The sequence below is a fragment of the Natator depressus genome, chromosome 9 (genome assembly GCF_965152275.1).
Source record: "Natator depressus isolate rNatDep1 chromosome 9, rNatDep2.hap1, whole genome shotgun sequence".
Lineage (NCBI taxonomy): Eukaryota > Metazoa > Chordata > Testudines > Cheloniidae > Natator > Natator depressus.
The window spans coordinates 15,230,102-15,244,828 of NC_134242.1; the positions used below are offsets into that span (position 1 = coordinate 15,230,102).

Consider the following 14,727-nt stretch of genomic DNA (forward strand, 5'->3'; position numbering starts at 1 on the left):
TTTATTGTTGATATAAAGTCACAGATGTACGTGATGATTATCATACATTGATTCACCTTGTACCACAGATATATACTACCTCTAATGATTTCGCCTCTTTGATAAGTGTTCCACACCCAGACATATGTAAGTGGGATCACTCAAGTGAATCAAGTTATTCATGTCTTTCAATATTTATAGGATAAGACCCGCAGCTAGTAGTAGCTATGTGTCCCACGTTGTAAAGCTCTGCTACTCTGGTATTCTAATACTATAAGTAGGCCCATTTATATCCATGGGCTCTACTACTGGTAGAAAGCACAACCCCCATGGTATACTACTGCACAATGGGGGCTGATATCTGCTCTTCCTTTAATTGCAAAGCCATAAAACATAAGAATATAAGACCAGTCCTACTGGGTCAGATCAAAGGTCCATCTAGCCCAGTATACTGTCTTTTGACAGTGGCTGATGCCAGGCGCTTCAAAGGGAATGAACAGAACAAGTAATCTTCATGTTAACCAGCCCCTGTCACCCGTTCCCAGCTTCTGGAAAACCATGAAACAGTAACTGTACATTCCTTCAATACAAGGAAAAATTACACTAATGTTGCTAAATGAAAACATAAGCATATGGTGACTTTTTAAAGTAACCTTAAAATAAGGAAATAGATCACAAAAGCTCAGTGGGGCTGATTTTGCTGTCAATACACACTGTTTTGTGCAGACCAATAATGGAATGGACTCATTAGCTTTTAAATAATTATAATACATAGCTCTTACATAATGCTTTTCATCCATAGATCTCAAAGCGCTTTACAAAAGGTAAGTCAGTATCATTATCCCCATTTTACAGATGGGGAGGAAGGCTCAGTCCTGCATTCTCTGAGCAATTCAATAGCCTTGGCGAAATCCACGGGGATTAGGGGTGTGCGAGGATCACTTGGACAGTCCATAAGCTTCTTTTTTTTTTTAAACAGCTCACTGATATCGTGGGCTTTATTTTGGCTATTCACCTCCTTTGAATGGCTCTTCAGGAAATATACTATTATCTGCCACTGAAGCTACCCAGTGCTGAACTCCGCAAAGTGGTGCTCAGCCACAAAGTACAAACCAACGTGAGACCTGGAACATGAGTGCAACTTAGACTTCGTGCTGGACCTGAGATACATTTGTCAAATGGAAATGGTGTTGCGACAGACTATCCGGAGTGTAGTAGTGTCTTAGACACGTCTAACAAATAATTTAACAGCAGGATGTCACCAAGCAATGACCTTCTGAAGTGCCTAAATTACTATTTCATTCTCACTAAACAGGCAAGGAACTGCTTTTTATAAGAACTATGCTGGTCATGTCAACTTAGTATATTTGTTTTATTGCACATTTGCCTTAATAAAAATTTTAAAATAAAAAGTCACCTAATATTTTCAGTGTCTTCTGGCTCAGTATGAATTACCGTGTGAAATTCTAAATGAAACAGTAGAACATTGTGGCTAAGAGTGCAGTGAAATAAAATGGATCTCAAGTGATGTGATGTTTTTGCAATGAAAGGCCAATGGTTAGAAACTCTGTTATAGTACGGACATAGGCAGAACTTCCAATTGACTTCAGTGGGAACAGACTGCAGTATCAGACCCAAAGGAAAAAATAAAGACAACTAATTTCCAAGAGCCTGATACAAAGCACACTGAAGTCAATAAAAAGTCTCTTACTGACTTATAGCAACTTACTTAGTCTTTAGATCTTGAGAGTAAATTCATTCTTTACATGGTGGCTCAAGTTTTGGTCCAGAAAATTAGCTTCAAACCAGGTTTCTGCCTGACAATTAAAATGGCTGCAAGTACTGATCACTTACCCCACTGTAGCTGAACTTCTTTGTGTTTTGGTTTCCCCAAAATTCTTGGTGGCCGACAGTGACCCGGTGCAACACTAAGCGTACGCACGGGTAAACTTTCAGAACACTGGAAAAGAATAGGACCTAAGATTAGTAATTCTGCTGAAAACTCATCTACAAACCGGGGACAACGATGTGAGTCATGATCTTCACAACAAAGACACTTCTAAAAAAATACTATTTTGCCAGACAAAAAAGAAACAGTGAGAAAAATGTAGGATCAGAGACTATCAAGTGGTTAGTTAACATTTCATTAATATGAGCATTATTGACACAATTTTATTAGCATCATTTATATACTGTTTTCACTGGTATTTGTGAATATTTTAGTAAAGGATTTTTTACCTTTTTACTGTATTTCTCATGACTCTCAAGAATACTGTGTACAAATGAGCTCTCAAGAATACTGGGTACTAATGAGCTTTCAAGAATGCTGAGTACTAAAAGGCTCTTTAATACAGCAGAGGAAGGCATAAGAAGAACCAATAATTGGAAGCTGAAGTTAGACAAATTCAAATGAGAAATCAAGCTTTTTTTTTGTTTTTTTTTTAAACTATGATGGTAATTAACAATTGCAACAAACTACCGAGTGAAGAGGTGCATTTTCCCTCTCTTGATGTCTTCAAATCAAGACTGGATGTCTTTGTGAAAGATATGCTTTAGCCTAACACAATTATGCTTTAGTCAAGCACAACCCAGGGTAATTGTGTGAACATTTAATGGCCTGTGATATACAGAAGGTCAGATTAGACGATCTAATAGCCCCTTCTGCCTTAAACTTAAAATATGATTTTTTCATAATAGTACAACAGTAACAGCTGCGAGGACCTCTTCTTGATAACATTCAGTTCAAAAATACTATTTTCCTTTTCCCCCTATACTTCCCATGGTTGATCCCTGAAAAAGCACTTCATCTTAGGTATACTATGCACTCAAATGTTGTCCTTGAACCTAAGGGCAATACTTGTAAAGGTGCCTTGGGAGCCTAAGTTCCAGTGGGGGCCTACAGCACAAAAAGACAGCTAATGAGGTTTGGATCCTTCATATGCATCCCTGAGGAGAAGAGTCACTTGCATCCACTAGTTTGTGCAGCTCTCTACTGTAGTAACAATATCACCTCGATCTTTCAAATACTTAACCAGATGCTTAATTTTATGCAAGTGAGTAGGCCTACTGAAGTCAAAGGGAGTTTTCAGTAAGTAAAGTGTTCAGGATCAGGGTCTTTGTTAGTGTTATTATGTAGAGAAATGAACACAGTGCAACAGTACACTACATTCCAGAGCATCTGAGTCCACATGGATCCAGTCAGTCACAAACACACATGCAAGATCCAAACAGCAGCCAGTCAAACTGAGGAATCCATAACGTTTTTTCATTTATACTTTTGCTAAATATATTTACTAAATAATAAACTGAAATAGGGAGATGTCTGAACACAATGGCAAACTATGAACAACTACACAGAAAGCATAAAAATATAATAGCTGTACACACAAATTACTGGGTGAAATTCTATGGCCCGTGTTATGCAGGAGGCCGGAGTAGATTATCATAAAAGCCCCTTCTGGCCTTAATAATACATGAATACTTAGGATTTTTTCAATATGAAGTAGAACCTCATTAATTTGCATTTTGCTAAACTACAAGGCCCAGATTTTGCATGCACAAAGATAGCAGCACCTTTCAAAATGAAGTAATTTGCACAGGAGCATTAATAGAAATCAGTGAAGTTTTTACTGTATCAATAATACTACAATTTTAGCTAAGTTCATCTATTATTTAAAGCAGAAATACTAGCAAACTAAATGTACAAACTAAGCAAAACTAAAATGTAGAGCTAGGTGAAGCTCTGGAAAATACAAAAATGACAATTCTCCATGTTAAACTATTCTTACCTGACTGTGTCCACCAGTGCTGATACAGCATGCCCGGAGTTTATACAAAGTGCCTGGTTTCAAGTGAGTACAGGTATATTCTGTAGCAGATCCACTATATGCCACTTCCCATTGATTTGCTGTAAAATTAAATGAACTCATTCAAGTTTGCTTTGAAAACAACGTGCACACCACACACACACTCGTACCTGGCTACTGTTCTTCAAGGGAGTTATATACGAGAAAGAAAATCTTTAACATGGTTTTATACAAATACTTGAATCATTTTTTGTGAAAATAAAATGTTCATACACGATTAATGACGATATTATTTTTGCTAAAAGAAATCTTTTAAAAATCAAGCTAAGTATAGTCCTGGAACCTTAAATTCCACTGTTCTACAGAAAGGGACGGGGACATGTAAAAACATGAACAACTTCAAAACAAACAAAAACAACCCAGGTACTCAGTGTCATCATAATCCAACCTGCAGGCCAGGACAGGTGGCACTTTAAGGCTGCAGATCAGCATGTGTGGCTGGCTCTTACATGGGGTGCAAAGAGAAGCAAGGGCCAATTACTTCTTCCTTCATATCTTCCCCTCAGCACCTATGTGAGGAGCAGCCACAATCTGGTCCGACTTAAAGATTACTTTATTTTCCATTGAAAAGGGGCCACAGTCAAAGTATTCCAGTCACTGGATTGTGGGGTAGCCTCTGATAAGTCACTTTACCTCTGTTGTTTAGTTTTCCTATCAATAAAATTGGTATAATACCATCTACATCACATGGATGTTTGCAATGCTTAAAATGGTCTGAAAAAAGTGTGTGTGGGGTCCGATCACAAATCTGGGAGCAGCAGCTTTAGTAAGACAGTTGCTAATGTGCACCCGTCAGCAACCTGGCTTGATTTGTTTCCTTTTTTTCCAGGTCTGCAACTCCTTGCACCTGCCTGCATGCCACATCCCGCCCACTTTAAGCAGTGGGTGCTTAATTCATTAAAGTTTGAAGTCTTAGGAAAAAGGTGCACAGAAACACAATGTAATAATAATAATAATATGATATTGGTACTAATAATATTCAACAAAGTGATAGATTTTAACCAGGCACAAATGGCACATGCTTAATTTACATAGCCTGGCCTAGGAATCCATGATAGTTAATGAAACAAACATTAAACAGTTTAGTAACATTTTAACTCAGGCCCTGTCTACATTAGGAACACTTTACTGGTACAGGAATACTGGTATGCTATACCAGGGAAGTGCTCCTAGCGTGGAAGTAGCTATACTGGCAAAGCTGTCTTTGTACTGGTATAGTGAAACCAGACCCTACGAGCAAAACAAGTTTTACTGGTAAAAGCACAGCTCTTTGCCTGTATTATTGTGTCTACAATAGGGATGTCTGCTGCCACACCTGGGTCAGTCAGAGATCACACTTCTTTGCATCTCTGGCTGACATAGCCAAGCAGACAGAAGTCTGTAGTGCAGATATAGCCTAGGCCAGAGATTTTTTTTTTTCAATTTACGTTTTAATATGAAACTTGGTTTTATATTTAATGTTTGATAAAATTAATAAAGGGTACAGAAAAGATGCCAGACTAAACTGTTTATCTAATAATACCATCTATGATATTTGATACAATTGTTTCTTGTATTATTGTTATTACATTATTAATTTTAAAAATATTAATAGCTGAAAAAGCCAGGTTTTTTAACTGTAGAATATGTATAACCACAATGTATTGGAATAGATAGATTCTTGTCAATTTTACCTTCAGAATTTCCTTCGGAAATCTCCAATAGGTATTTTAGGATTTCTGAACCGCCATTATCTTGTGGAGAATCTGAAAAATGAGCAACACTTTTGTTAATAAATTAGATTTGAAAAATGGAATCTACAAGAAAATAAAGAATACAGTGACAGATTTTGATCTTACAAAATCATACATATATCTAGTAAGAAAAGCACTTGCCAGATGCACTAATTACAGCATAAAGACCTAATGCTGCATGGTGCAGAGGGCTCTCTGGTCAGCACCTTGCAGATTTTATTCTAGTGGATTATACATACTGTAACAGATTCATTAGGGCACAAATAACCCAAAATAGAGTTGATGGAGGATATTTACTGCAAATAGCTGCTGTCTGACTGAATCCACAAGACTAAAGGTGATGATAAAAATAATTAGATGCTGCCAAATGTGGTATTCATAATTCTAAAGATAATGATTTTAGGATCCACTCTCAATCTACAGATCATTTCCAGACAACTTGGAATCTTAGAATACACTGTTGATTTGTTAACCATACCGCATACTTGGACTCAAATATTCTGCTCTTGCTACTTGAGTGGAATCAGGAGCTTTAACAGGTTACTGGAATGTATTTTTACTGTTTATGCAAAGCTGTGATTCCAGGGAGTCTGGTTTTCAAAACTGATGTCTGGAATCCTTTATCATCATCATTGGCTGATCGTAAACATGTTACATAGTCACCTCACCGAAGACATGGTTCCTGTCTCAAAGGGCTTACATTCTATGTGCAACATGACATGCCCAGGAAGGATCATGAACAGACTAACTGAGGTGTGGGGGAAGTTGAGAGGGAGAACAATGGTGACATTAAGAAGACTGCTGAGGTGTGGAAGTGCCTAAGCTGTTGCATTACATTATTTGTTTAACCTTTCTTGTCCGTTTCACTTCTCATAGGCAAGACAGCAGAAGTAAGTTTTTAGGAGGGATCTGACGGAGGAAGCTTGGTAGGCAGGAAAGCACTAAGTGAGCACAGAAGAAGACTAAGGGTATGTCTACACTATGAAATTAGGTTGAATTTATAGAAGTCGGTTTTGTAGAAAGCATTTTTATACAGTCGATTGTGTGTGTCCCCACACAAATGCTCTAAGTGCATGTAGTCGGCGGAGTGTGTCCACAGTCCAAAGAGATATTTGTGAGGGGTATTGAGACTAACATCACTGGTAGAACAGATAGGTTGGGCAGGATATACATGACACAGGACCTCGAAAGCAAAGACAGGAAGCCTGAACTTGACGTACAGTACAATAGGGAATCAGTGAATTGTCTCAAAGGATTGAGTGTGTGTGTGAGTTGGGGGGAGGGAAGATAGCTGAACCACTATGCTTTCACTTTATAAATGTCTTTAAAAATATTTTTGAGCTGTCTGATTATGAAAAAGTCACAGCTTTTCACCACAGGTCTCGGGCATCTCTTAGAATGATCAAATGCTTATCTAACTTTCTGAACAGATTCACCTCTGGGCTGAGAAGCAGCATGTGAAATCTGAGCCTAAGTGCCCATTCGCATAGGTTTTGTTTACACTTAAATTATGTTATGCCATAAGAAAACTGTTACAGCAAACTGAATGGGTTAGCTTACCCCATTTAACACTGAAGCCATGAGATGTTATTGACCCTTTAATAACTGGTCTGGTAGGAGGTCCCGGCCTGTCTGGACTTGTTGTGCAGACCAAAATTTCACTTGGACAACTCTTTCCTTCCACATTAGAAGCAATCAGCTGAAACAAAAACACAACTAATGTAACTATTCAGTTCTCTTTTCTGGCAGCTTTGCATGAATTAATCTAATATAGTCCATACAAATATTGTTTATTAAAATAGACAGCACTATCAAGTCACAGCAAATTGTGTATGATTCTAACAATAGGTAACTGATCATAAAATTGTTTCATTAGTAAGTCCCTTCTGAGTTTTTCTCTGGTCCCACCAGTACTGTGTTGCAGTAAATTAAGATAAGAAAATTCTTAACGTCTTTTTTAAAGCAAGTGTCACATGGCAATCCATTGTTATTTATCCACAGAGAAGGTAAATAATGGTAGCTTCAGAACGTATTACTGTTATTTGTACAGTATTACCATAGTGCTTAGGAGCCTAAGTTATGGACCAGGACCCCATGTGCTGTACAAACACAGAACACACAGCAACAAATACATGAGAAGAGTTACAGGGACATCTAACATATGCTAATATGCACTTATTGAAGCACAAAAGATGCATCTGAAGCATATGCTCTATAGGCCAAATATTGAAGTCTTTACTCAGGAAAATCTCCGAGTGACGTCAGTGGGAATTTTGCTAGACTGATTAAAGACTTCAGGATTTGGCTCTAAATATGTTGTACAGGAATTGAATATTGAATCAACTATGACAAATAAATACAAACTAGCAAGTTTTTCTACCTGGGAGTGTGGTGGGGTGGTGCCCCACCCCCCTGAGAAGAAGGGCTGAACCAGGCCAGAGAGGCTGCGCAGACCCGCAGCCAATCAGAGAGGGCCTGGGGAGAGCCAATCAGGGCAGGGGGAGAGGTAGCCAACCAGGGCCGGCTTAGGCCCTATATAAAGGCTGCCTAGTAAAGAGCATGGCATTCTCTCCCTGGTGGTCAAGGGAAGAGGACTGGCTCCTGAGCTGAAAGGTAGCACCTTGGACAGAGCAGTGCTGGGGAGCTCCGGCCAAGGAAAACCCCAGGCTGCTGGCCTAGCTACCAAGGGCCGGGCAGGTGCATAGGACCGAAGGGGAAGCAGCCCAGGGACAATAGCAGGGCAAGGGGAGAGAAGGAGGGCAGAGAGGCTGCCGCTACAGGGTCCCTGGGTCGGGACCCAGAGTAGCGGGTGGGCCTGGGTCCTCCCCTTCCACCTTGTGCTACACCTGGCTGAAGAGGAGCGTGGCCTGATCTAGGCTGTGGCTGGTCCCTGCAACAAGGGGCTAAACTCAGAGGCTGCAGCTGCCCACTACAGCAGGTGCAGATCATGGACTGCTGATAACACCAAACCCCTGGAAGGGGGTGAGACCAGAGCAGTGGGCACTGCCAGAGGGCAGTGTCCTGAAGTGGACATCACCAAGCAGGAAGCAATGCGGGTCTGGATGCCAACAGATGGCTGGGGAAACAACCGGCAGAGGGCGCTTTGCAACAGACAGAGCTAATTCCCAGATGTGCCAGCGGGAGGTGCAGTGGTGCTGAGTCCCAACCCCGTCACAGGGATCCTCAGCTAATCCCCTGATAACCCCCCTTTCAGTCATATCTGAGTCCTTTGATGGAAGATTACAAAGATCCTCTCTGCTGAGGGTAAAAAGTTGGATGGGTCTCCCTCCATAGCCAGTTAATATTACCCCCTGCAGTCAGATGGCAGTGAGGGTGTGTGTGTGTTACTAGAAACTGATGTAAGTTCTTGGAACAGCTAGTCCTGAAACCCACACGAGGAGAGGATATTCTTGACTTAGCCCTCAGTGGAGCATGGGATTTGGTCCAAGAGGTAAATATAGCTGAACTGCTTGGTAATAGTGACCATAATATAATAAAATTTAACAACCTTGTGGGGAGGAAAACACCAAAGAAGCCCATTACAACAGCACTTCCAAAAGGGGAACTACACAAAAATGAGGAAGATAGTTAAAGGGAAATTAAAAGGTACAGTCCCAAAAGTGAAATGCCTGCAAGCTACATGGAAACTATTTAAAAACACCAGAGAGCCTCAAATTAAATGTACACCCCAAATTAAAAAACATAGTAAGAAGACCAAAAAGGGGCTATCACTGCTTAACAGAGTATAAGAGGCAGTTAGAGGTAAAAAGGCATCCTTTAAAAATTGGAAGTCAAATCCTACTGAGAAATATAAAAGAGCATAAACTCTGGAAAGTCAAGTATAATTAGGCAGGCCAAAAAAGTATTTGAAGAGCAACTAGCCAAAAAGATGCAAAAACTAACAGCAAATTTTTTTTTAAGTACATCAGAAGCAGGAAGCTGCTAAACAATCAGTGGGGCTGCTGGACGATAGAGGTACGAAAGGAGCACTCAAGGAAGATATGGCCATTGCAGAGAAACTAAATGATTCTTTGCATTGGTCTTCATTGCAGAGAATATGAGGGAGATTCCCAAACCTGAGCCATTCTTTTCAGGTGACAAATCTGAGGAATTGTCCCCAATTGAGGTATCATTAGAGGACATTTTGGAACAAATTGATAAATTAAACAGTAAGTTCCCAGGACCAGACGGTATTTACGCAATGGAACTCAAATGTGAAATTGCAGAACTGCTTACTGTGATGTGTAACCTATCATTTAAATAATCTTCTGTACCAGATGACTGCAGGATAGCTAATGTGACAGCAATTTTTTAAAAAGGCTCCAGAGGTGATCCCGGCAATTACAAGCCAGTTAGCCTAACTTAAGTACCAGGCAAATTGGTTGAAACTACAGTAAAGAATAGAATTATGAGACACGTAGATGAACACGATTTGTTGGGGAAGAGTCAACATGGCTTTTGTAAAGGGAAATCATGCCTCACCAATCTATTAGAATTCTTTGAGGGGGTCAACAAATATGTGGACAAGGGTGATCCAGTGGATATAGTGTACTTAGGCAAAGTAGGCAGTCATGGGATAAGAGGGAAGGTTCTCTCATGGATTGGTAACTGGTTAGAAGATAGGAAACAAAGGGTAGGAATAAACAGTCAGTTTTCAAAATGAAGCGAGGTAAATAGTGGTGTCCCCCAGGGATCTGTGCTGGGGACAGGGCAATTCAACATAATCATAAATGATCTGGGAAAAGGGATAAACAGTGAGGTGGCAAAATTTGCAGATGATACAAAATCACTCAAGATAGTTATGTCCAAAGCAGACAGTGAAGAGTTACAAAGGGATCTCACAAAACTGGGCAACAAAATGGCAGATGAAATTCAATGTTGATAAATGCAAAGTAATGCACATTGGAAAACATAATCTCAACTATACATACAAAGTGATGGGGTCTCAATTAGCTGTTACCACTCAAGAAGAGATTGTGGAGTCATTGTGGCTAGTTCTCTGAAAACATCCCCTCAATGTGCAGTGGCAGTCAAAAAAGGTTAACAGAATGTTAGGAACAATTAGGAAAGTGATAGATAATAAGACCGAAAATATCATAATGCCAGTATATAAATCTATGGTACACCCACATCTTGAATATAGCGTGCTGATCTGGTTGGTCCATCTCAAAAAAGACCAATAAGGGCAACAAAAGCGGGGTATAGAACAGCTTCTGTATGAGGAGAAATTAAAAAAACTGGGACTTATCAGCTTGGAAAAGAGATGACTGACAGGGGATATGACAGAGGTCTATAAAACCTTGACTGGTGTGGAGAAAGTGAATAAGGAACTGTTTACTCCTTCATATAACAGAAGAACTAAGGGTCACCCAATTAATAGGCTGCAAGTTTAAAACAAACAGAAGGAAATACTATTTCACAGAACACACAGTCAACCTGAGGAACTCGTTGCCAGAGGATGTTGTGAAGGCCAAGACTATAACAGCGTTCAAAAAAAGAACTAGATAAGTTCATGGAAGATAGGTCCATCAATGGCTATTAGTCAGGGATGCAACCCGATGCTCTGAGTATCCCTAGCCTCCACTTGCCAGAAGCTAGGAGTGGACGACAGGAGATGGATAGCTCGATGATTGCCTGTTCTGTTCATTCCCTCCGAAGCACCTGGCACTGGCCACTGTCAGAAGACAGGATACTGAGCTAGATGGACCATTGATCTGACCGTTCTTATGTAAGACCAGCCCAGGGCTAAGTATGCTGCCCAGTCTGCTTACGAGGAAGGGACCAACATCAATATTTGTCTCAAACCCATCATGCAGTACTGGGTTGTGTTATCACTGCACTGTCAGTCCAGCCTTGAAAAGCCTAGTTTCAGTATATAAGTAACTTGCTAAACTGAAGCTACAGGAAAAACTACAGCCATCCTTTTTACTTATCTAGGGACAAGCAGCAGCATAAACCATGATAAACTCAAGAGCACAATATTACAGCAGTTCATCCACAACACCCTGACTCTAAAGTTCATGTAATTTTTAATAGTCTTATGTGACATCGAGAGATATTATGTAAATTTGTCTTTAATGCCTGAAGCAATCCTCTTTGCGCAAAACTTTTTGCTTCATCTTTGACCCACTAACGTTGTAGTGCATGTTTTTGAGATGAAAGAAATTTTACCCTCTTTTGAGTTTACAATATTCATACAAAAATTAAACAGGGCTGTTTTCAGATATTTACTCTGTAAAATAGTGGTTATGTGCTGGAAGCCCAGTGGATATGAACTTTAGAGGTAATAGCCTCTTTCCACACAATATGCAGTACTTGCAATAAAAAGTGCATGGAGTGATGCCACCTTGTGGAGAAATGATAAATTTACAGGCATGGGCTTTTCAAAGACCTGACAGCCTGGACTGTTATGTTAGCGAGCAGATATTTAACACTCCTCTTCCATAAAATCAGACATAGTAATCTTGGGCATTTTTATTAGTAAATAACACTCAGCACTTGTATTGTGCTTGACGTCTTCAAAGTACTGTATTAACGAGACAGACTTCTGAATTTTGTTATAAGTTAAAAGATATATTTTTATAACTCTTATAAAAATATATCTTAGGGAGCACGATCACTAGAAGAAGAAAATATAGGACATTAAATATAAACTTGTTAGACAATCAGAAATTCACACTTAATAGATGGGAAAGCTTCATTTTCCATATGTTGGGTGAACCTGTCTCCCTGAGTGTTTTCAGGACCTATTTCAGTGTTCCTGTCTGGTTTCCAAAAACAGTGTTTCTCTGTCCCAGTTTCTGTAACCAGTGCAGTTTGGCCACCTGAGGGAGTTTCCAACAGCTGAATGAAATGCACCACAAGGACCACTGGAGCCCTAAGTCATGCCGTTACATGTTGACACCTTGTCCTCGGAGGAGGCCTTCCAGCAGTACCCCTGCTGTACAAGCCCTTAACCCAGCACCTCCCCTATGTGCACATAGTGAAATCTACAGGGTAAGCCCTCCACCATTACACTCTGTGGTACAAAGGACTGTGTCCTCAATCAGTCTAAGCAATTAACATGTTCTGATGTAAAACATTTTAGCTATAACATTATCATTATTGGAAAAGAGGCCTGTCAAGGAAGGAGACACTTTTTCCACACCTATCAGGTTTTAATCAGAGGAAGGATTTGTGTTTGATAGCTCAGTTTTTCAGTGTTAAGGGGTTCTCATTGTGCAGATCGTTTCAAAATGCCCTGCAACAGAAAAAGGAAAGAAACAAACTTACCCTAAATTTGTATTGTGTGCTTCTTCTGAGATTTTTCACAGTACAGGTTAGCTCTTCTCCAGTGTACTTTGGGTGAAACACGCTATCCTAAAATTTTAATCAAGAACAAACCAAGTTTCTATATATTATCATCAGTATGTATAGATGACATTTGTATCATACAACACAACTACAATTCATCGTGTCAGTATGGAGTCCAAAAGTTTCTCTTGTTTTCTGTAATCTACCATTATCATGGTAATTATTTTCTAAAAGGGTAGAGTAACTAATTGAGCTGAATCATGTGTCATTTTGCTATAAAACAATGTAAGAAAGCAATTTGGTTAACAGTTTAATATATTTAATAGAAATGCAAGTGACAGTCTATTCCAAAAAGCAAGTATCGTACATAGACGTAGGCAGAATGTGGCAGACTGAATTGTTTTAAGGATGAATTACTCCAAATCCTATGACTTTTTCCTTGTGGATTTCTAAGTGGGATTCTGCATGACTCTGCATTACAGACTTGTACCTGACTTTGCTAAGTCTACGAGGTCCGTGTTCTGATGCGAAGCAGAACATTGTCATCTTAGTTATCCTTTCAGACGTGTGTGACTCAGGCATGAACAGCTGCGTAAGTCATACAACTCATGTATGTACACCTGCAAAAAGTTGAGCACACAACAAGATGTTGAGTGCCGCCATCTCCACCTGACTACAATGGGAGTTGAGGGCACTCAGCACTTCACAGGAGGGCTCAGGTCTTTGCAGGATCGCACCCTTACTCAATGATAAACTGTTTCTAGTGAGTCACCAATGTAACAGAAAGCTGTTTTTTCAAATGGAACTAGGAACACAATTTATTTGGATAATGAAAGGTTGAAAGAAAAAGAGAAGGTTTTTGTTTTGGTGATGCACCCCAGGAAATATCCCCTAAATTCAGACGCTGGTCTTTGCTTTTATTTAGTATTTTATTTTTATTTTTTTTTAAACTCATCCTTCTTTTGAGGAGACTTCAGTGAGATCTTGTACAGTAACTACGTAAATATCAGAACAGAAATGTACTCAATAATACAGGGCATAGTCTCTTCAGTGGGGTTGCACCTGTACAAGTGAGAAGAGAATTTGGTCCACGCTATCCACTTTATAATAATACTAACACAGAACTTACATTATCTTCCTCCTGAATTTCCAGGGTGTAGGAAATCACTTCTTCTGGTGTACATCCTTCTGCCTTATTCCACTGCAATGTGATCCACGTAACACCTGCTCGAACCAATCTTGGTGCAGAAGGGGTCTGAGGAATATTACCCGATGTGTAGCACACCACTTCCTGGCTGTACCCACTATACAGGAACAGAGAGAAAGAAGATATCACAATTTTTTTTTCCAAACTGCACTGTTTGCATATATTGGTATAGAAATATATTGTTATAATATATAGGCATATAAATGATATATAATCGCATACAAAAATATTACAGTAAAAGGACATTCAGACTGCAAAGTCAAGCACTCAGAAGTTAGGGAATGCCAGAATTAAGAATGCCTGTGCAACCTTAATTCAGACCCCTTGTCCACATGCATAACAACACAATCTTTAAGGACATGTTTGCATGCATTTATTTCTACAGGACCTCTGGCTCATTCAGTGCACAAAGTAGGGATGCTGCTCTCTGAGTGAGCAGTTAATCAATATTTGTTTTCTCCTCATTGTCCAGTATGTTGCCCCTATGACTTACTGCACTCCATCCAAACCCCGCACTAAACAGCAAATTATTAATTTCCTCACAGATATTTTTATGGATCTCATCACCATCAGACTGCTTCAAAAACATAAATTAATTTATCTCCCCTGTGAGGTAGGAAGGTATTATTAACCCCGTCTTAAAAATGGG

General features: G+C 39.6%; 1 protein-coding gene across 1 annotated transcript in view; it reads right to left on the reverse strand.

Moving 5' to 3' along the window:
* FNDC3B (fibronectin type III domain containing 3B) overlaps window positions 1-14,727 on the reverse strand; it is a 355,800-nt gene that overhangs the window by 75,922 nt on the left and 265,151 nt on the right. The window contains exons 13-18 of the mRNA XM_074963564.1: window positions 14,001-14,175; window positions 12,851-12,937; window positions 7,139-7,277; window positions 5,519-5,590; window positions 3,768-3,886; window positions 1,834-1,939 (exon numbers count right to left, since the gene is read on the reverse strand). Coding sequence (XP_074819665.1) covers window positions 1,834-1,939; window positions 3,768-3,886; window positions 5,519-5,590; window positions 7,139-7,277; window positions 12,851-12,937; window positions 14,001-14,175 — 698 coding nt within the window. The remainder of the gene's footprint in view (window positions 1-1,833; window positions 1,940-3,767; window positions 3,887-5,518; window positions 5,591-7,138; window positions 7,278-12,850; window positions 12,938-14,000; window positions 14,176-14,727) is intronic.